Below are 20,882 nucleotides of genomic sequence, written 5' to 3'. Positions count from 1 at the left end.
TTGTCTCCTTTGAACCATGGGTACACGCATGACAACCGGGCTGACTACAGTATCGAAATCCGGGGCTCAAAATCTAGGGTGGGTGGGTGGGGGGGGGGCTGAGCGACGATCGATCTCAGGTGGAGACAAGTGTTCCTTCAAAGACGGGATGCCAAGTGTTGAAGGCGCCGGATCAGCAAGAAGCCGGAGTGAGTGAGTAAAGAGGAAACTTAAGATATCATATCTTTCGGAGACATCACTCCGAAAGTGCACCTCTTGGCTTATGAAACAAGTCGCAAAAAAAGTGCATTCTTACAATGTGCGCAACCTATGTTGTGTAAAGAGAGAAAGCCTAGCTTGGGGGATCTGACGACTCAGATGCCCCCGATCACGACACGCAGACATAGCCCTGGGGATCTGGAACACTAGGGACCAGTCATAGCTGACTGGCGTGAAGACACTAGTATTGCAGGAGATTGCAGCAACAAACAAACTTGTCTCAATGTGTGTGAGTGTATGTGTGCGTCAGCGTGCGCGCACGCATGTGTGATGTCGTAGTCGGCCAGCGTTTACTGTATTCATGTTGATCGCCGAAAAGCCCACATGATATTGATGCACAAATGAAGCCATTCTCAAGGGTGTGTTCAATTTCAAGCTAGCCTCCAAGACACGGGAGCCCACTTTCTCTGAGCAAGCGGTCTAGAGAGGCTCTGCGAAACCTGGCTTGACGCTACGCCCACGCCTCGTTCCCCAGCCCTGTTTCTTCTCCGCCCACCACAAAGGAGCCTTGTCTGAAATCTGCTCTGTTGGTTTGGACACAGTCCAGAGGCGGAAACTGCGGATACGGGCAGGCAGAGTCCTTGGCAGACGTTGGAACGACGTCTTTTTTTCTGGTCGACAACTCCAACTCCAAGGACTTGAGCGACAATCAAGGCTGCACCAAGTTTTTAGACCACACGACGGAGCTAGGATCAGCAACTCACTAACTGTACGCTAAGTTGCAGTCGAAACCACGAGGTTTTCATTTATAATACCAAAACCATGATTCGTCAATGTTAGCCAGTTGATGATGTCCGAACGATGTAACTCGGAGAGACCTGTTCATGTCCTCCGGGTCCGGTTTTGAACGGACGACCTGTGTCCCCTAATCCGGAGAGTCTCGCAAGACTCGGTTGGCACTAGAGCCGTGTTTCATACTCTGAAGAACCCGAGTTGACTTTGAACCGCAGAGCGCGACTTAAATGCGACTCGGAACCGTTGGTCCGCGGACATGCCCACGAAGGCTTGCCCTAACCAGGGCGTACTCTCATAGCGTGCGGCACATGAACCGGGGAGTAGTGAGATACTCGTTAACTTCCCTATCAACCAGAAGCTCGAAACAACATCTTCTCGCATGGCTCATCCCATCAACTGACGTTGGAAGTTTCACGAGATGATCGCGATATCACGTGTTCCATCATCCCCGGCATTTATTACCGGAGCCGGGAGGTACTCCGACGACATCGCATAGGGCTGAGTAGGGCGCCCCGTAGGGGGGGTTACAGCAGGGTGCTCGGGCCTTATTGTTAGTGCCAAGGTACCCACACCAAAGCAGGAAATTTCTCCCCCCCTCCCCTCCCCTCAGCTCTCACGAGATATCTCCAAAGGAAATATCAACGTCAGAAGTCAGACTCGTACCCCCTGAGATCTCACACCCCCTCGTTTCTTTGGTAGAGGATTCGTACCTGAGGATGGTGTACTACTTTACTTCCAGCGTCGTTGACCCGCCGGGGTTCATTTACGTCGGCAAGGACAAGTTTGAGAGTATGCTCTCCCCGCACCTGAGCCTTGTCTCGTCAGCTGAACCGTGTTAGATGAGGACTTGATCAAGTTTGGCTGGGATGAGGATGTCTGGTGAGAATTCTCGTCTGGGAAACCCGGCGACAGCTGACCGGAAGAATAGGGTGAGGTCGCATGGTCAACTGTATGGGACGGGCAGAGGGCTGACGATTTCCGGGGTTTCTTGCTTCTCAGTTCCACGTTGATAAGCTTTCAAGCGCCCATATCTACCTCCGCATGAAGGAGGGCCAGCAATGGGATGCACTGCCAGAGGAGCTGGTCATGGATCTCGCCCAGTTGACCAAGGCGAACTCGATCGAGGGTACAAGGAACCCCTGGAGATGCTGCCGGTCCATATTCTGACGGGCAAATCAGGAAACAAGAAGGACAACATCACCGTCATCTACACGCCCTGGTCCAACCTCAAAAAGGACGGCAGCATGGCTGTCGGCCAGGTCGGCTTCAAGGATCAACGCAAAGTGCGTGTCTCGACTGAACCCTGCATCACCACCACCCCTCCCCCCTTGTCCACAGACTCACATCCTGCACAGGTCAAGAGGGTGCTCGTCCCGCAGCGTGAGAACCCCATCGTCAACCGCCTCAACAAGACAAAGGTGGAGCAGAAGCCCGACTTTAAGCAGGAAAAGGATGACCGTCTCAAGGAGCTGCGTCGGCAAGATCAGGCTGCCCAGCAGCAGAGAGTGAGGAGGATCCCTACAGCGCACCCCGGAGCGTACCCATGGCTGACTTGTCTCGGCAGAGAAAGGAGGAGGCGCGCCAGGCTCAGGAGTGGAAGGAGAAGAAGTGGCAGAAGGATCACGCCTACGATGATCTCTTCACCGATGAGAACATGGCTGGCTCGAGCAACCAGGACCGCAACGAGGACTGGGAGGATGACTTTATGTAACGCACAAGCTAAAAGCATGATGCTGTATAGGTTTCGATTTCACCCGGGCTCAAGTTGACTACCAAAACCAATCTTAGACTACTTGACTCTCCTTATTTCCAACCAGGTTTTTGCGCACAAGGGTATTGAAGTTATTACATCTCGCTTTCCAAGCAATCCAAAACGCACTAGACAAGTACCGAGACGGCAAGACCCGCCGCCATCCATCAACCGCCAACGCCGATCCCAAAGCTGCCGCTCATGCTCATTTCGTCGAGACGGTTCGAGAGACTCCCCAGCTCGGAGGATGTTTCTAGCCTGATGGGGCTGGACGATCCTCGTTCGCTGACGCTGCAGCTCGAGATGCCTCCCTTCCGCGACCCGGAGACATCTCTTGCCGTGCTTACCGAGGTGATGAGCCGTGGAGGGAGGTCTTGCTCCTCAGCCTCCTCCTCGACCAAGTCTTCCAAGTCTTCGTCACCTGGTTGTGGCATTTGCTGTTTTGAGGCATAACCATGCACACCCCCAAGACTCACCACAGCTTCGCCTCCGGGGAGCTTAACCTCGTGAGCATCAAGAGTCTCTGCAATATCTAGAAGCAAGACGTCCATGGGGCAAATGTAGGCAACTCTCTTGCGTTGACTCCAAGCCAAGACATGCCCACAAAGCTGGCCGTGCCTGCGATCAACAATCCAAGCGCCGCTGTCGCCTGGAATGCCAAGAGGCACACCCCTCTTGTGCGTCTCATCCTCCGGACCCTCGACGCTGGTGACTTGGTACGTATGGCTCGGGGAGACACGGCCGTAGATCTTGACACTAGTGAGGGCAGGGAGGATCTTGCCGGTCTGCAGGCCACTCGTCCGGGCCATGCACTGCACCTCCATGCCGGGGAGGGACGTGGAGGGTGCGACGGTGGTCGGCCGCAGCAGGGCCGCCCCGTCTTTGTAATTTCGGCCCAGGTTCTGCAGGGACGAGTTGCTCTGCGCGCGAGGGATATTGTTGTCTTCGGGCAGTCTCTCATGGGCGAACTCGAAGAGTGCCCAGTCTACCTCGTGGACCAGTCCGTTGGCCTCCTTCCTGCGGATGCCACTCGAAGCATAGACTTCTCCTACACTAAATGTGTCGAGATGGTCTTCATCTTGAGTGTCGGGGTCGGGATAGAAACCCTCTTCCACGTCGTCAAAAGCAGGCTGTGTAACAATGTACCCATCACCGCACCCAGGCTCAATCCCAGGAATGTCACCAGGCTCGTTATACTCATCGTCCTCGTCATCTTCGTCATCATCGTAATCGCTCGTGATATCAGACTCCGAATAAGCTTCTGACTCGGTATCGGAAAGCTCATAACCATCACCATCGTCCGCGGAAGTATCGTCTCCAGACTGGTCGTACCAGCCTAGGTCGGGCAACGCGCTAGACCTTGTGGTGTCGGTGGCCCCAAAATCACGGTCTGGGTCATCAAGCATATGGTGGACCGTCATGCCGTAGGGCTTGTCGTCCACCATCACAAGACCTCCCAGGCTGACAGGGGGTAAATGACGATCTCCAATCCAAGCCCCAATGCTGGCGCCATTCCCTGGGCGTTCTTGGTATTCCGGGTTGATGGCATCGGCGTCTTCCGCATCTAAACCGGCGCCCTTGGCACTTCTCCGGGCCATCGACCGGAGGATAGAATATGGCTCCCGGCGAGATCTCATCACATGGCCGCGACAGACCTTCAACGCGAAGCCAGTTGTCTCGTCAAACAAGTCGCCGATCCTCTTCTTGAGGATCGCCCGGACCTTGCCAACAGAGGTGCACACGACGAGTACTGTTGGCTGGGTCTTGTGTGGGCTCGGCCCAACAGATTCGAGTGAAATCTCAACCGACTCCGGGTGTTTGCGATAAAAATGGCGAAGGGCGTGATTGATCTGAGGCATCAGAATCTTGTTCCATCTCTCCACAATCTCAGGTGCGAGCGGGACATGGGGGTAGAGTCGAAGCTTGGCTTCTGATTTGGCTGAGGGCTTATCAAGTGTGTCTGAGTCAAGGTCAGTATCCCGCATGAATGTGTACAGGTAGTACAGATGACGTACCGTCAATGTCTGCATCCGCTTCAAACCTCTCAGAGCTCTTCCCAGCCTTGGCGACGTGCGAGGGTGCCGATAACGGCGCTTGTTTCTCGCTGACCTTTGATGGGCCCATCAACCCTTTCGAGTCCTTGGCATCCTTGCCGCCCTTGGAAGAAGTGTCTCCCATGGGAGGCTGGTCGGCAGAGAACCCAATATTGGAGGCACTTGCGTCTGTTTGGCTCAATTCTTGGTCAAGCCTCTCTTCTAGGCCACTGACACCATCGAGGATGCAGCACGCCTCCAAGAATCGACTTGCCCTGACCTGTACCATTGACATTAAATGCTCGCCAGTATACCGGCCAGCAAGTTCGTCGTCGACTGCATTCCAACATGCTTGAACGGCCTTCATGTAGAGACTACCGCATCTCACAGCCAACTGGTCCAAGATTGACACGGGGATACTGGGTGAAAACTCGGGAGCAAGTTCCTCCAGTCTTGACCACAAGCCAATCGAAAGAAGCAGCATGGCAAGAGAGTAAAGGTCAAGGATCCTTTGGTCTGTGTACTTGGACAGAGGGGATGTGGGTGCAGTGCGGGGATCTAGAGGATGTCGTGATAGTGGAGATGAGGTTAGGGGGGCATCATCTGGGAAAAGGTCAAATGAAGAGAGTAGAGGACGTCGAACATCAACTTCGCCGTTGACGGCATTGGGTTCCGTGGTCACAGCATCACAGAACGAGACGTTGCTTGCCACAATGTTGCCATGCGTAATGCCACGGGCGTGCAAGTCAAAGACGGTGTTGACGAGGTTTTGAGCCATCCTGAACTTGGCTTCAAGCTTGGGTTCCGATCCAGGGACAGAGAGCAAGTCTCCCAGAGTGGGCAGGTTATAGAGTGGGTTCTTGGTGAGTCTCTCGAACGAAACAGCATTGAAGGAAGGGGGAAATCTGTAAACAAGACCGAGCCTTGAGTTCTCGAGGTCTTCAAAGTATCCCAAGAGACGAGGCAATCCGGTCCATGTCCCCGGTGATCGCTGTGAGTCTTGCTGTAAACCAGCCGACAGCCTTTCGAAGCGAGCCATTGGCGGCATGATGCCTGTCGAGGCATATATAGAGTCGAAAGTGGCATACTCGAGAAGTAGAGGAGCCCACGGTTGACGTGTGGTTCCGTGGGTGAGCTCCGCATAAGCTGTTTTGCTCATAAAGACAACCTCTCGAGGGACAGCTGCTTCGTTGCCCTTCCTGGGTCGCAGGTGTGTTAGGGTGAGGGGGTCAATCTGCTGCGGAGTTTGCATGCGTGTGGACTCGAATGGGCGGAAGTCCTCGGCTGGCTGAGGAGACTTGAAGGGGGCCTTGGATGATCGTCTTGGGGGTCCACCAGAAGCTCGAGTTCGAGAAAGGTCGTATAAAGTGTCGATTGATGTAGTGAGATCGTTGACCAAATCTTCGAAGCGGTTCTTGTCCCATTGAACCAGCGGTGGCTTCGAGTCTTGTGAGGTCTGAGGCCCTTGAATGATGCGTTTTGAACTGAGCCAGAGAGGTTCGGCCTCTGCCAGGATATCTTTAATAGTCGACATGATGCTTCCCACAACCTCACTCAAGCCAGCCTTGGATAGAGACTCATCAATCTCAGCTGATTGAGTCGGATCTGACCATTCCAACCCCCAGGTGACCAGCCGGTCTTTCTGAATCCGGAGCTTTCGGTGCAATGCCTTGATCTCAGGGTCCTCCTCATTTTGGACAGGTTCCTTGACAAAGTCGCTTGATTTCTTTGTGTCATTGTAGAGTCTGCTGAGGCGCTTTTGGAATGGCAGCTGGAAGCCGCCAAGCGGAAGAAACGACTCCATCTGTGTAATAGTGCACGGCGTTAAATTCTCTCGGATTCTTAAAGTGCAAAACTCGATGATGGTGATTATTGAGCGTAGTTTTGTAGTGATATTTGACGATGGCGACGTGATATGATGCGGGGCCTCGTCGCAATTTAGTGAGGCTCAGCTCTAGGGGGTCAAAGCTAGCCACGCATCGGCATAAAACATGCTTGGCGCGAACCGGAAGAAAGGTCACATGCAAGGACAATGCAATGCACTTCAATTGAAACGAAGAATGACAGGAAGCAAGTGCATCGACAGCGGCAGGGCATCGATTCAAGTGATTTTTGTTGAGAGATGCTCTTATCTCGTTGCCTGCGAAGCGGATCTTGAGCGCGGCCTATTCGCGGCCCATTTCCATGGGTTTGACTGCTGCCTGATCAGCTGCGCTGTCATTGGCTGGTTGATGAAATCTGCTTGGATCTTCATTGAGTGGCAATGGTTCAGTGTCACATGACCACGCTCAATGCTAGAGTCACGGGGAAAGCACATGGTCAAACACGTGCTCGGGATGTGGGAAAGCGCCTGCCTGTGAGGCTACAACATCAACCCTCCCCCTTGTCGATTCGTTGGCATGCTTCTCGACTCTCAGAGAATTCATGCTCCACCAATAGCTTCATCATCTTGCTCGGTTTCGCATGCGTACCATTCTTTGAGAGACACGCCAATGGCTGCCCGATCAGCCACATGGCCCTTCTAGACCCCTATTAATTGCTGGATGCCTTGGAGTAGCTCCATCTCGACCCACAAGTCGCACTATGAGATATCCAACACCCAGTTATCAACGTCGTCCTCACTCTGCTCCAGTCCGTGACTTGAAGGAATGGTAATTCATCGTTGACGCGGACAGCTTGCGACAGCTCGCGGCCAACTTCCCCTGTCTGGGAAGGCTCACGCACACAATGGGATAGGCGGACAAGACGGCCCGCTTTGCGCCGTTCGGTTTCGTGGGGGCTCCTCTTACCCAGGTTGATCCGCCTCCTGGCGAGAAGAAGCGAGAACACAAGACGATCCTACAAACCGGGGTCCCCAGACGAGGATCCATTTTCGACGTCCTTTCTTGGCCTTTCACGAGCACCACGCATGTCTCTAATATGGAGGGCCTACAAGCCCCGAAGCTTAAACCACAGGGTTCGATTCACCATGACCCTTGATGGATTCAACTCCCGAAACCGAGAAGAGCTCCATCTCCTAGGATATCTGCAGGATGGAATAAACACCCATTCCTCAATGTCCAGTTCGCTCTCATGAGCTATGGCCTGAGATGGACTTTTTACGACGTTGTAAACGTGACAACAACTGTGACCAAGGCCCAGCTTTGACACCCTAGCGACACTGGGTTGCGTCGCAGCTTCACACGTTCATCACAGACCGGCATACACAAAATATTGACGAAAAGAAGTACCTTTTTTTTTTCTACGGAAAACGTTGCTATAACAAAATAAATCGTGAAGCTTCATCGTTACCAAACCCTTCGCAATGACCCCTGAGAGGCCTGCCATTAGTCCACCATTACCTACTTCTCACCCTTCTGCTGTTGCGGCTGTCCTTTCGAATATTCTACGCTATATTGCACCGTCTTCTGGATCGACATCTGACCATTCTCCTCTATCGGCCATGGTGCTCCTGGTGGCCCAAGGTTCGTGCCAGCCTCGACCTGAGGACCAAGTATGCTCTCCTCGCTTCCTGTCGAACCAGCCTTCCGAATCGAAGTCAATGGGATCCCGTTTCGGCCGGCATCGATCTGGATCCATTCATTCTTGTCTCGCGCTTGGCTGTGCGCATATGACTTGGTTCCGTAGCTCGGAGTTCCGTACTTTTGGTTGTTGCTGCTGCTCCTAGGCATGAGCTTGGGGAACACCTTGACAATTATTGGTCGAATCATCGGAAGGCAAGCACAGACGATGGCGACATTCATCTCGATGACCGTCCACATGGTAGAAGAAACGTCAAAGGTGACATCGGTTGTTGTTGCGGCGATGTCGATGGTGGTAACTCGAAGACAGGAGGTGATGACGACGAAGCCACCCAGCGCAAAGACGATGACCAGGGCGATCTTCTGAATCTGTTGAATCTGCAGCTGATACACGGAAGCCATGGGCATGAAGAGGATGATCAGATCGGTCGCGATAGAGAAGCCGGCGTTGGCATACCAGAATTTGCCGTTGTCGATGCAGGTTCCCGGAACACTTTTGTTGTATGCCCGACGAACTGGTGTACACTGGAAAATGGTGGCAATGACCGAAGAGACGGCGTACATGGCAACGATTGCCACCAAACCCCAACAGAGCCATTTGAACCAGCGGACCTTGCCAAAGATTCGAAGGTACAGGAGAACAATCGAGCACTTTGTCAAGTTGATACATGCCTTGTACGACACTTGGCAAACGAAAAAGAACTTGAGCAGAAAAGGCCTTCGATTAGCGTATCATCTCCTGGGTGGGGGTTTGTGACAAACCTTGAGGGCTTCGATCTTGTTCTCATTCGAGAGGGTCTTGGAGTGTCGTCCGAATCCGTAATGGCATGCTGGACAACGTCAGCGAGGTACTCGGGGTTGCCAGTTGGCAGACTCACATGCAATCTCAAGTCCACTTGACGCCAGGGAAAAGATCTGGCAGAAGTTGAAGTTAGCCTCTGCGCCACATCTGGCACTGGGAACTTACCAGAGAACCAATGATGGTGTAGTCATCGGCGCCGAGATGTCCTCCCTTCCTTCGCCGGGACCAGATACGTATACCCACCAATAACGGACACAGCACACCAAAGATCGCGATGGGAATGTAGAGCATATGCGCATTGCTCAAGCTTGGGTCTGGAGTGTCGTTCGCCATGTTGCAGTGTTGGTCGATGCCATACGGGTCTCAAACGTCGAAAAGTCGTCTAGGGCCAGTCTCAGGTTGAGCTCGTTGGGGCGTCAAAGATATATGGCGACAGGAACCTCCCAGGAGAAGGGAATCAGACAACGTACTCCCTGTTTAAGGATCCAATACGACGGGCTGGGAGGGAGAGGCATTAGGTGATTGTTGGCCTCCCCGGCCTGGGCGCGGCGAGACGATGTTTGGGTGATATAGGCCCGAGAAAATCTCTCACCACTACTGACCGAGCAATGTCCAACATGGGGCGGACTGTGATCCGTTGTGCCGGACAAAGCCGTTGTGCAGGTGAATTCGTACACACCCCTTCGTCTATCGACAGTTCCTCTGCGACGTTAACATGAGGGCCAGACGCAGGAGGCCTAGGCATATCCATGCTTCCTCCTGGCCATGCAATAGCAGTCACCAGTCCAAGGATACCACTGGCTCCTCAGAATGATGAGGCGGGTGAATACGCCAGGGGCTGTTTCTGAAAACACGCAGCTCGAGAATGGTCCATCCCGCGAGGGCCAACAGGAGACCAGGGCATGGTGTTGAGGAGTTGGCCCCACGGACCAGAGCAATAATACGCGATGAAGGACGCATCCCGGTAGAGGTCTTCGGGTCCGGAGCCCCTTCGGAGATGAATCTTTGTTGCCGCTCTGGAATCCGCCTGTTGGTCGAAGAGAGCTTGCTTTTTGCTCACAGGATGTGGATGTTCCTGCGTCGGCAAATTCTGGCACACATTGTTCCGTGGTGATCCCTTCTTGCATAGGCGGTGGATCAATCACGAAGGATTATGCATCCTGCTGTCACACACAAGGTTCGAACTTACCTCGAACTTGAGGTGCGTGTCCTGAGACACTGACCCGAAGCCACACGATCGGTCAGGCAAACAGTTCACGAATCGCATCATGGCCATGGGCAAGACTCACAAGAGAAGAGTCAGATACTCCGTGAGGGGTCGCCAAGGAAGCCAGGAGACATAGTTGGTGACTATGCCCAAATACCGGCACCTCACCATGATTCTTCCGGTTAAACACGTTCAGATACCGCAAGCTAGGGTGCTGTGCGTCTAGAACCGTAAGAGGTTGGGTGTGGTGTCATATAGAGAGTCGGCCCTTGCAGCCCTGAACTGCGGACAGCCAGAACGAGAGAGTTTTTCAAGGGGTTACCAACAGTTGGAATCTCTTCCGAATCATTGGGTTCATGTTGGTTCTCGCAGTACCAAGTCCATGGCTCACAATCCCAGGTTGATAGCAGGCAGCCTTGAGCAACCAGCATCCAATGGCTCGTGCCGAGCATGGTGATACTGCTTGTCCCGGATCTGCACTCATTCTTTCCACAAGAGAAGCTCTCATCAACCACAAAGACGATCACGCCAGATGTCTCGCAGTCGCGAGCCGATCCAGCACAGACGAAACGCTTCTTCCCCGCCCAGAAAGGGGCGATCACCTCGTTGCGGTGCAGCGGTCGAGATTTACGTACACGAGAACGTGACATGGTCAAAGTGTGGTTTTCTGCGCATGTAACCTCGACTGCAAGCGGGCCAGGGAGGCCTGGGATAGCATGGGCCAAGTCATCATGAAGGAATCCGCCGGCATCTCGAGAGCTGGAAAAGTGCTTGACCAACAGTCTGACCACCAATTTCGCCTTGTGTTGGTTCTCTTGCAGAACGTGCCCCTGACCCATGCCGAAAGGCTGGCAGAGTCCCGACAATGCGGTCACGGATGAGACCTGCAAGGAGTTGCGAGCTGTGTGAAGTTATAGTCTGTCACGCAGATATCGCCTTCAAACACAAAGACCACTCGCCGCGTATCTAGCGTCGAGTTTAAGGCAACAAGACTCCATCTTGCTCGGCCCGCTATGGGGATCATCGGTGATCATTTCTAAAGGGAGTATGTGGAGAGCTCATCTTGTCCCCCATGGCGGCCATCGCGCCTGAGTCTCGGGGGGAAGGCCCTTGGGCTGTATTTGGATAGGGCTTCGATTGGGATTTCTATTACGAGTTCCTTCGTTTGCGAGCCTGGACGTGGTGTTGTCCCTGTACCAGGCTCTAAGCCTCTTGGGGCTTCCCAATGCAACTCTCTGTTGGTTGACGTTGCCACAATGTTATCCACTACCGGGATAGGCCTGTCGAGCATGGCCAAGGTGTCTTTGGACTGGCCGCCAAGGTGCGGGACAACGGCCGCTAAGACGGCACTCGCAACATTGGCACTTTGGCGTCCGGCACATGGTGGGTCAAGTTTCGGCCGAGCAAGGGTCCCTCTGATCCATCACACGATGCCGGGGGATCAACTCCAACGACTCTCTTTGAAGACCATGCGCGGCTGACTGTGGATGCTACTCTACGCGGTAACCATCTCTTGAAACAGACGAGTCGCTTGTGAGCTCTCTTTGCTTCTTTCTTGTGCTGCCTTGACGAGAAATTTACCGTCAGGTCCAGAACTTTTGAATCTCGACACCCACCTCAGGAGCAAGCAAGGATGATGGAGCCTCAACCTTACATGCCGCCAACAGTCAGGATTGCAACTGGCTCAGCACTTTGTGTTGGTCCATCATCTTATGCATTTGATCCCCATGAAATTGGCATCAAAAATATTCAGTCTGTGGCCACGTGGTAGGGCATCTAGATGATGCTTTGTCCAGCACACGCGCCGAGGGCCAGCACAGGTGCTTCCATCTGCGCGCCAGGGCCTAGACGACATCGTTCGACCCGCGAGCTCACTATCACCACTTTCTTTCATGGGGACTCGCGATCCACCCAAAGGCGCAATCCTCTCCATCAGCCTCCGACGCATGGACTCGTAAGTTGGTGAGCCGGGTCGGATCTCTGCTGCCCCCCTCCCGAACCCATCTCGTCGCGGGACCCGTTGCGGGAGCGGCTTTAGCATGGATCTAGAGCTCGGCCGGGGTACCCCTGACGAAAGTCATCCCGTCGACACGCCGAAGACCGGCTCTCGTTGGACCATCGAGGAGCCAATCCCCCCAGTCATCTAGCCAAGCCATGGGTGTTTTATCCGTCTTGCCTTGCCAAGCGATGATCCTATCCCCACAGCGACAGTCCACTCGTAAGACTCTATCAACGGTCAACCACGACGAGAGACGATGACCTTGAGCAGTTTCTATTTCCTAATTCAATCTAGAGCTTGCCGTAGACGGTGCTCATCCCGACCTCTACGAGGGAGCTGCCTGTAAGTGAGAGCCAAGCGAGGAGGGGGGGGGATATGCAGAGTCGACATACATGCTGGACCTGCGGGAAACATGCACCTGCAAAACGTGCCATCAGCTACCGGCAGGACGCAACCTGAGGACCCCGTCCTATACCACAGGTGAGAATGGGTATTCTTGGAGTCACAGCCGGGGTCTGTTTGCTCGAACCTCGCATCGCGTATCATGCCCCTGGAGGCTGTGAGGAAAACAGCTGCAATCTGTTGGCTCGTCCGAGATGCATATATTGTCTCACAAGTCCGTTTTCTTCCCTTCTTCTTTTCTTTTCCCTCAAGGAGCTTCATCTCTTCAAAACAAGACATCCCCTCTGAGTCTCATTGCAGATTAATATATCTGATCATCTCGGTCGATCAGATTATCGGAGCCAAGTTGATCTTTGCCCACCCCCGTCCTGGTTTGACGCATCAACGGCTCAATCTGCCTGGAGTCTCTGCTGCTCCTTCGCCTCACTATTACCCTAATACCCTCTTGTTCCCTCTCGCCTTACACCTTCTCTGAGCGTGTCTCCCCCATCCAGATTCGACATGTCAGTTGTTGAGGAAAAGACGCCCACTGTGGCCGATGAGTCGCATCCTCCTGGCACACCCAAGTCGGAGGACTATGCGCCCATTGATCCCGTAGCGGAGAAGAAGCTGCTGAGGAAGCTGGATCTGTGCATCTACCCAACCCTGTTCATCATTTACATGATGTCCTTCCTCGACCGGATCAACATCAGCAATGCCAGGATTCAGGGGCTGCCACAAGAGATTGACCTCTCGGGCAACCGTTTCAACATTGCTCTCTTTGTACGTTTTGTCGATTCTCGGAGATTCACAGACACTAATATCCATGCCAGGTGTACTTCATCCCCTATATCCTGCTCGAGGTGCCATCCAATATGATCATCCGCAAGGTTCGCCCGTCATTCTACCTCTCTGCACTGATGTTCTGCTGGGGCATCATCAACATGTGCATGGGCTTTGTCCACTCGTACGGTTCCCTTGTTGCCCTGCGATTCCTCCTCGGTGCCTTTGAGGCTGGAGTCCTACCCGGCATCATCTACGTGACGTCCATGTACTACAAGCGCCATGAATTCCAGAAGCGCATGTCCTTCTTCTTCACCAGCACCCTCATTGGAGGTGCCTTTGGAGGACTGTTGGCCTATGGAATTGCTCGTCTTGGTGGCGACAAGGGCATGTCTGCCTGGCGATGGATCTTCATCATTGAGGGTGCCATCACCGCCTTCCTCTCCATCATTGCTGTCTTCCTCATTGCGGACTGGCCCGAGCAGGCTCGCTTCCTCACTGCTGAGGAGAAGGCTCTCGTCCAACGCCGTCTCGCTGCTGACACTGGCGACTCTTGCCGCATGGACACACTCAACAAGTTCGCCACCAAGAGGATCCTGAAGGACTGGAAGATCTGGCTCGGTGCCTTCATGTACATGGGTATCGGCACTACCGGTTACGCTGGTGTCTTCTTCATGCCCACCATTCTGCTCGAGTTTGGCTGGAAGGCTGAGGAGGCTCAAGTTCAGACCATCCCTGTCTATGTGCTCTCGGCCGGAGTCATGCTCCTCTCTGCCTGGGGATCTGATCGTCTCAAGCACCGCTACGGCTTCGTTCTCACAGGTGCTTGCATCGCCACCATCGGTTATGCCATGCTTCTCGAGCAGGGCGGCAAGTCTCGCGACTACAAGTTTGCCGCCGTCTTCCTCATCAACGCCGGCGGCTACATCGCGACACCCATCTGCCTCGCCTGGCTGCAAAACAATCTCTCGGGCCACTGGAAGCGTTCCTTCGGCTCCGCCCTCCAGGTCACCCTCGGCAACGTCGCCGGCATCATCGGCGCAAACATCTTTCTCGTCAAGGAGTCTCCTACTTACAAGACTGGCTACGGCACCGCCCTCGGCATGATGTGGATGGGCACACTCGCCGCCACCCTCATGTTTGGCTTCATGTGGCGCGAGAACAGGAAGCGTGATGCTGGAGACCGCGATGACAGGTTGAGCCTGCCCGAGGAGGACCTGAGGAACATGGGTGATTGGCACCCGAGCTTCAGATTTACCCTGTAAGACGATGATGAGACTCTAGAGATTATCAAGAACTGTGTATAAGCGCTGCTGGAACATGCATGTATATATGACTTTTACGTACATTGATGAGAGATGCAAGCATCTCATCTCGCTCAGGTAGCTAAAAGACATTATGAATGAGGCTGTCCGTCTAGTGCTGTGAGGTGATGACCCCTGAAAAGGGGCTGTGAAGGAAATCCAGGTGAATACGATGGGCACAAGATTCATTTACCTGCATTTCTTGATGAGATTTGGCGAATCAGCGACATCAACACCACAAGCAAGAGTACCACTTGTAATTGTATGGGTATATTAATAACTTTTCATGCTCTCATCTATTGTGGCTTTATCGAGATCTACCTCGGCGCCAGCATCCCATCGTCATCGCCTTTTTTATATCCCGTTTTTTTGTATTTCTAATCTTGTCTACCTTACATTCTGTTTCAAGTTAGCATCATGTACAATGTTCAACATCACTCAGGGTACATACCGCTCAACAGGGGTGAGGCCAAGTAGGCTCATGCCGTTGTGAAGCACGATTCGGGCAGCGTCGTAGAGGGCCATACGAGCCTTCTGGAGCTCCTTCTCACTGCCGACGATTCGGAGGTGGTCGTAGCTGGAGCTGAGGACGTGGGTCATCTTGAAGAGGTAGGTCAAGATGGTGGTAGGCTCGAGAGTCTTGAGAGTGTTCTGGACAACGTCGGGCCACTGGCTCAGCAGACGGACGAGGTCGGTGGCGTGCTTCTCGCTCAGGAGAGTAAAGTCGGCGGCAGCCAACTCCTCATCGGTGAGGCCGGCCTTTCGGCGGATGGAGCAGAGACGAGCGTGGGCGTACTGGAGGTAAGGGCCAGTGTCACCCTCGAACGAGGTCATGGTGTCCATGTCGAACTTGTAGTTGTTGATTCTAGCATTATTAGCAAACACTCGTCAACAATAAAGGGGCTACGTACCGCTTTCCTGACATATCCTGGACCATGACACTGCTGATACCCAGAATATCGGCAACAGCCTCGGGGTTCTCAATCTGCGAGTACTTGTTCTCGTTCTTCTTCATGACATCGTGCATCTTCTCAGCGACGTCCCGGAGGATGTCGTCGAGGAACTTGACGGTGCCCTTTCGAGTGCTCATGCCGAGTACCATGCCAAAGTTAATGTGCTGGCACTTCTTGGCAATGTCGTCGTGGCCCATCAGTTCAATCGTCTTGAACAGCTGCTTCAGGTGCAGGTCTTGTTGCGAGGCGACGACGTAGATGATGTGGTCAAAGTTGTACTTCTTCTGTCGGTTCAGCAGCTCGCTGATGTCTCGGGTCAGGTACAGAGCAGTACCGTCCTTCTTTCGCAGAATGACCTTCTCGAGACTCTTGCCTTGCTTGCCAGCGACGTGCTTGGAGAAGTCGATGAGAATAGCACCGTCAGCATCCTCGGTAAGCGACTTCGCGGCGAGAACCTTGGCAGCCTCCTCCATGTCAGACTCGGGGACCTGGCTCTCTCCTGAGTAGACGTCGTACTCAATGTTGAGTCGGGCGTAGGTCTTCTTGTAGCGGACAATGCTCAGATCTCGGAATCGTCGCCACAGCTTAACAGCCTCCTCGTCGCCATCCGTCATTCGTCGGAAATACTTTCGGGCCTGCTCGTCGAGCGAGGCATCCAGAAGGGCAGTGACGTCCTCACCAGCCTTCTTCTTGGCCTCAATGGCCTCCTTCTCGTCGGACATCTCCACGTTGATTCGAACGTAGAGGTTGAAAAGGTGGTTGATGGGGTCAGCCTTGAGAGCCTCCTCATCACCCCATTTCTCCCAAGCCAGAGCCAACAGACCATACTGCTTACCCCAGTCACCGAGGTAGTTCATTCGGACGACATCCCAGCCAGAGTACTCGTACAGCGAAGCGATGAAGCCACCAATGATTGTGCTTCGCAAGTGACCAGCATGGAAAGGCTTGGCAATGTTGGGGGAGGAGAACTCGACAATCATGCGCTTCTTTCCGGCACTGGGGTCGCTGGGATCCTTGAGCCCGTTATAGGGGTTCTTTCCGTAGGAATCAGAGCGGTTTCGGATCGTGGGCAGAAGCAGGCTGGTGAGCTTGTCGGTCTTGAAGAAGAAGGAAATGAAAGGGCCGCTAGCTGTAGGCTTCTCGATCAGGGGAGACTCGGGAAACTGCGTATAATCGAGTCAGCTAACAGATAAACCAATTACAACAGTATGCGACTGACCTTGGCAACCCATTCCTCAGCCAGCTCTCCGGGCTTCTTGCCCTTGACCCGGAGCGCAGGGACAGCGAGAATAGCATCTCCCTTGTCGAGGGTCTGAGTCCACTGGATGGCGGGGTAGATGATCTTGGGGTCAACGCCCGTGATCTCTTGCAGGAGGCCCGTGATGTGAGAGCGGTAGATGTCGACAGGGTTGGTATCGGGGTGGCAGTTGGGGTACGATTCGACCTTGTCAATGCCAAGCTTCTGAAGCTGCTCGGCGAGCGCGTTGCCGTCGGACGCCATCGTGGAGTAAAAGTTCAAGTATCGTGGGGAGGGGTGTTGTAGAAGGGGTCGTCGCTGGCGGGGAGTTGACCAAAGAACAAGAGACCGGTTTAAGGCCAAAGATGGTCGTCGCGAACAGCAGGCGTACGAGTAAAAGGTTCGATGGATAGTAGAAGAAGAAGAAAAAATGGTCGAGGGAGTCAAACAGCGCGCGACCATCACTTGCACTTGCAGGCAGTGTGACTCAAGTGGGCTCGAGGGTAAAAAGGCTTTGAGCCATTGGGGTTTTGGCAGCCGCTTTCTCATGCAGTGCGCGCCATCGATTCGCCCAGTTCTGCGACACCACCGCGGGGCACGGTCAGCAGTTTTTCCGCTCCGGATAAGGATTACCCCTCCATGCCTCAGTTGATCAACCACCATGATGAAAAAGAGATTAAGAGTATTGTAGAGCTCAACTGCGTATATATAGAGCATTATCAAGCCATTACGAGGCGTCTAGTATGTAAGAACTCGACAGTACAACTACAGAGTCAAATATCAAGCACCAATGCCTCGTCAGTAACCGACAATGTCATGCCATCAATATACAACGACTCACGCCAGAACCCAACTTCACTCAAATACTACACCAGATACATCTTAATCGCACATTTTATTGCAACTGATCGAACGAAATAGATACGCTCCCAAGACCATTCGAATGAGCAGGTCATTATGACATATGCCGGACCACCTTTTCGCTCCAGAAACCCCAGCCCCCCAAACAATACAATCGAACCGAATTATTGAACAGAATCGAGACATAGAATAATTGCCAATTTTTGATGCGCCGTGGTTGCGGTATTACAATCTCATCGAGAATCCGCCAACATGCATGAGTGAGTGAGGGTATGTAAATGAAATCTTTTTAGACGTTGTCATCGCCGCGCACCTCATTGCTGAGCGATGCGCCAGTCGCCTTCTTCCTGCGCCACTCAAAGACGGTCCTGGGCTTGTCCTTGATAGCATTTCGGAGATGCTCGTCGCTGCGCTTCATCCAAGTCCGGGCAGAAGCAAGGCTGACAGGGTACAGGGGCATGTTCTGGTGACTGAGAAGGAACGCATCCGGCTCGCGCTTATCATGAGACGCAATGATATCCAAGTCACAAGCAATTTGATCGCAATAGATTTCGAGAGGCAGATCGTTGACATCATGTCCAAAGGGGTTCTCAATCTCCTGGCCGATAAAGAGAAGACCAAAGATGATGTAGCCGGCGGCAATGGTAGCGGGAATGGCGACCCAGTCGAGAAGAGTGACGAGCTGGAAGGGGAGTAGCATCACGTAGACAAAGGTGATCTGGCTGATAGCAATCGTGTAGGCAATCGGGAGAGGAGTGCTGGTAACGCGCTCGCAGCCAACCAGAACATCGTTCATCATTGTAAGGTGGTTGTAGGCAATTGTCTGCTGCATGGGAACGTCGAGCTGCCCATTGGCAATCATCTTGTCGAGGGTAATGGCAAGGTGGTTGAGAATCTCGAGGGGAAGGTTGCCAAGAGGCTGGCTGGTCTTCTTAAGAGCCTTGCGAGGGTTGCTCGTGGCGAAAGAGACGCCGAGGTATTCTCCGGTCGACTTGAAGATGTTCTTTTTCTTGGTAGAGTTAGCATCAGGGTCGCACGACGTGGCCTCCTTGGCGAACGTGTTGAGGTGACCGATGAGGTGCTCGAGATCCGGGTAGGCGCTGTAAGGCTCGAATCGCAGAGCGTGCTTGAGAGAGACGGCGAAGGCGACAATGAGGTTCATGGCACCAATCTTCTTGAGGGTAATCTCGCGAGGGTCCTGATCCTCGGGGTCTCTAGCATGAATCCAGAAGACACGGCCAAGTGTCTGCGAGGCCATGGTAAGCATGCCCCAGTAACGGCGACCCTCAGCATATCGCTCGTACGCAGTTGAAGAGCGGAAAGACAAGCTCAGACCGACGAGGAAACCCAGAACAGTAAGCAGAACCGAGTTGATTCCCAACGGGTGGACCTCCTTGGAAATGACGGTGATGACGGTCGACCATCCACCAACAATCAACAGAGGTACAATCAGCTTGGGCAGAATTGAGCCATGCATCTGCATGATGAGTGGCCATTTCGAATGTTTTTGGATATCACGAGGACCGGTGAAGTAGTCGTCGAGATCGAGTGAGGTCTGCTTGCGGAAGAGAGCTGGGTTGACAGCAATGTTGGGTGATGGAGGCGAGCGAGAGTGCTCAAGAGGAGGAATATCAAGGCTCTGGAGACGCTTGGGGTCGGCGTCCATGCTGTGAAGGCGTGAAGGATCGATGCTAGGGGACTGAGGCTTCTCGTTGTTGAGGTTGCTGGTATCTATTGTCGGTCGGGTGACGACAGTAGCGCCAGAACCGGCTGAGTAGGAGTCACCCATGATGTGAAAAGGATCACTTGTTTGCGAGTGTGCTGCTTGTTCGGTGATTCGGATACTGGAGAGCGAAAGTGTTGATCCTGCCAGCAGGCAATGCAATGGAGAGACTTGGGCTGGAAGTCTGGGCGTTGAGGGATGAAGGAAAAAGAATCGAGGTCGAAATAAAGTGAAACGAGGAAAGAGAGGTAATGGTCGAGAGGGAGGGCAGGAGCTAAAAGAAATAAGGTTGATCGAACGAAGAAAAAGAAGGAGATCAGACGAAGGATGAAAGCACAAGGGAAGGGAAGGGGCTCCAGGTGCTAATGAATGAGAATGAGGGACAAAGGGGAGTGAGCAAAGGAAAGAACGGGGTCGCTTCGTCGTCCGATGCGGGATGAAGCTCGTCGGGAAAAGAGAATGAGAAGGAGCAACCTGGAGAGACCACCGACCGATGGAAGCCAAGCCCAAGTGGAGATGCCCCATGTACCATCGCCACTCAGGAACCGTCTACGGGGCTCCCCCTTCGGACGGACCCCTGCGCGGCCCCCAACGATCCAGGGCGTGTTACAACTCTCATTGGTGCAGGCGAACAGTACCCGGCGGCCCCGTTTTGCGCTGGAGGCTCCTGAGAAGCCCTGAAGCGGTTTACGGTGCTGCGGCAGGGCCCGCCTGGGCATGGAAGCAGCGCTAACGGCCCTGTAGCGGAACGGTACATAACTCAGGTACTTGGCCGTACTGTGCGCCGTCTGTACCACCAACCGCCAGCCGCAACGGCGTTTGCTCTCGCTGTGCGTGCGACCTCTACTTCGGCTCCGGAGTACACCTCAGTACCGGGCACACACTCACCTCACCTTTCAGAGCCGCTGTCAGCGCTACGGTAAGTGCTTGCCGAGGTCGAGGCCAGCCACTACGACATTAGAAGCAGGACATGAAACGCTACTTGGGCCCTCCGACCCCCTTTGCCAATAGAGGCTATTGTTTTGTCGCGGTGGTCCCCAAAGAAGGAAAGAAAGAAAATAAACCTCATGGAGCCTGTCCCCATCTTGGCGTGTGGGAAGCAAGACTTGGTCATGAGGCTTGGCTGAATGTCTGGGCGCCTCTGATGGTCAAAGAACTGAACCCTCTTGTTTCTTGGACACTCTAACGCCATGATCCATTCCGAGACGCACCTAAGATTGGGGCTGGGAGGTTGCAGAGCAGTGAAGCACGCAAGACAACATCCAACGGGCAAGACCGCAGGCCGATCCGACGAGTCAAGGATTGGATCGTGATGAGGAGACACATACAGTGTAT

At 53.6% G+C, this 20,882-nt stretch overlaps 7 protein-coding genes across 7 annotated transcripts; 2 read left to right on the top strand and 5 right to left on the bottom strand.

Annotated features, from left to right (window-relative positions):
• Positions 1 to 1,709: 1,709 nt before the first annotated feature.
• Positions 1,710 to 2,704, top strand: NECHADRAFT_93030 (uncharacterized protein; the record flags this gene model as incomplete). Its single annotated transcript, XM_003045551.1, has 7 exons — positions 1,710 to 1,782; positions 1,833 to 1,872; position 1,922; positions 1,993 to 2,119; positions 2,173 to 2,276; positions 2,349 to 2,498; positions 2,558 to 2,704. The coding sequence occupies 7 exons, from the start codon at positions 1,710 to 1,712 to the stop codon at positions 2,702 to 2,704; spliced, it is 642 nt and encodes a 213-aa protein (XP_003045597.1).
• A 527-nt stretch (positions 2,705 to 3,231) lies between these two features.
• Positions 3,232 to 6,580, bottom strand: NECHADRAFT_284 (uncharacterized protein; the record flags this gene model as incomplete). Its single annotated transcript, XM_003045415.1, has 2 exons — positions 3,232 to 4,682; positions 4,759 to 6,580. Coding segments are annotated over 2 exons (3,273 nt in total), but the record flags the coding sequence as incomplete, so codon positions are not given.
• A 1,537-nt stretch (positions 6,581 to 8,117) lies between these two features.
• Positions 8,118 to 9,684, bottom strand: NECHADRAFT_100276 (uncharacterized protein; the record flags this gene model as incomplete). Its single annotated transcript, XM_003045414.1, has 4 exons — positions 9,265 to 9,684; positions 9,176 to 9,212; positions 9,060 to 9,127; positions 8,118 to 8,999 (listed from the first exon to the last, which is right to left on the bottom strand). Exons 1-4 carry the CDS (start codon positions 9,430 to 9,432, stop codon positions 8,118 to 8,120), a joined length of 1,155 nt encoding a protein of 384 aa, XP_003045460.1. The 5' UTR covers positions 9,433 to 9,684.
• Positions 9,685 to 10,512: 828 nt separating this feature from the next.
• Positions 10,513 to 11,340, bottom strand: NECHADRAFT_79551 (uncharacterized protein; the record flags this gene model as incomplete). The annotated part of the gene is made up of 2 exons (XM_003045413.1): positions 10,513 to 11,207; positions 11,259 to 11,340. The coding sequence occupies 2 exons, from the start codon at positions 11,338 to 11,340 to the stop codon at positions 10,513 to 10,515; spliced, it is 777 nt and encodes a 258-aa protein (XP_003045459.1).
• Positions 11,341 to 13,208: 1,868 nt separating this feature from the next.
• Positions 13,209 to 14,734, top strand: NECHADRAFT_39621 (uncharacterized protein; the record flags this gene model as incomplete). Its single annotated transcript, XM_003045550.1, has 2 exons — positions 13,209 to 13,469; positions 13,520 to 14,734. 2 exons carry the CDS (start codon positions 13,209 to 13,211, stop codon positions 14,732 to 14,734), a joined length of 1,476 nt encoding a protein of 491 aa, XP_003045596.1.
• A 297-nt stretch (positions 14,735 to 15,031) lies between these two features.
• Positions 15,032 to 17,418, bottom strand: NECHADRAFT_68778 (uncharacterized protein). Its single transcript, XM_003045412.1, has 4 exons — positions 16,946 to 17,418; positions 15,685 to 16,889; positions 15,225 to 15,638; positions 15,032 to 15,172 (listed from the first exon to the last, which is right to left on the bottom strand). The coding sequence occupies exons 1-4, from the start codon at positions 17,225 to 17,227 to the stop codon at positions 15,166 to 15,168; spliced, it is 1,908 nt and encodes a 635-aa protein (XP_003045458.1). The 5' UTR covers positions 17,228 to 17,418; the 3' UTR covers positions 15,032 to 15,165.
• Positions 17,419 to 18,113: 695 nt separating this feature from the next.
• Positions 18,114 to 19,613, bottom strand: NECHADRAFT_79548 (uncharacterized protein; the record flags this gene model as incomplete). The annotated part of the gene is made up of 1 exon (XM_003045411.1): positions 18,114 to 19,613. One exon carries the CDS (start codon positions 19,611 to 19,613, stop codon positions 18,114 to 18,116), a length of 1,500 nt encoding a protein of 499 aa, XP_003045457.1.
• Positions 19,614 to 20,882: the final 1,269 nt, after the last annotated feature.

This window comes from Fusarium vanettenii (genome assembly GCF_000151355.1).
Source record: "Fusarium vanettenii 77-13-4 chromosome 4 genomic scaffold NECHAsca_19_chr4_3_0, whole genome shotgun sequence".
Classification (NCBI taxonomy): domain Eukaryota; kingdom Fungi; phylum Ascomycota; class Sordariomycetes; order Hypocreales; family Nectriaceae; genus Fusarium; species Fusarium vanettenii.
Note: the sequence above shows the minus strand (reverse complement) of the source record. Positions and strands in the feature narration are given on the sequence as shown.

Bases quoted from the DNA above. Each gene is read 5' to 3' on its own strand.
- NECHADRAFT_68778 (XM_003045412.1), bottom strand. From the start codon at position 17,227: ATGGCGTCCGACGGCAACGCGCTCGCCGAGCAGCTTCAGAAGCTTGGC. The intron at 16,890-16,945 runs GTCAGTCGCATA...GATTATACGCAG, and splicing joins CTGAGGAATGGGTTGCCAAG to TTTCCCGAGTCTCCCCTGAT. The intron at 15,639-15,684 runs GTACGTAGCCCC...TAATAATGCTAG, and splicing joins CAGGATATGTCAGGAAAGCG to AATCAACAACTACAAGTTCG.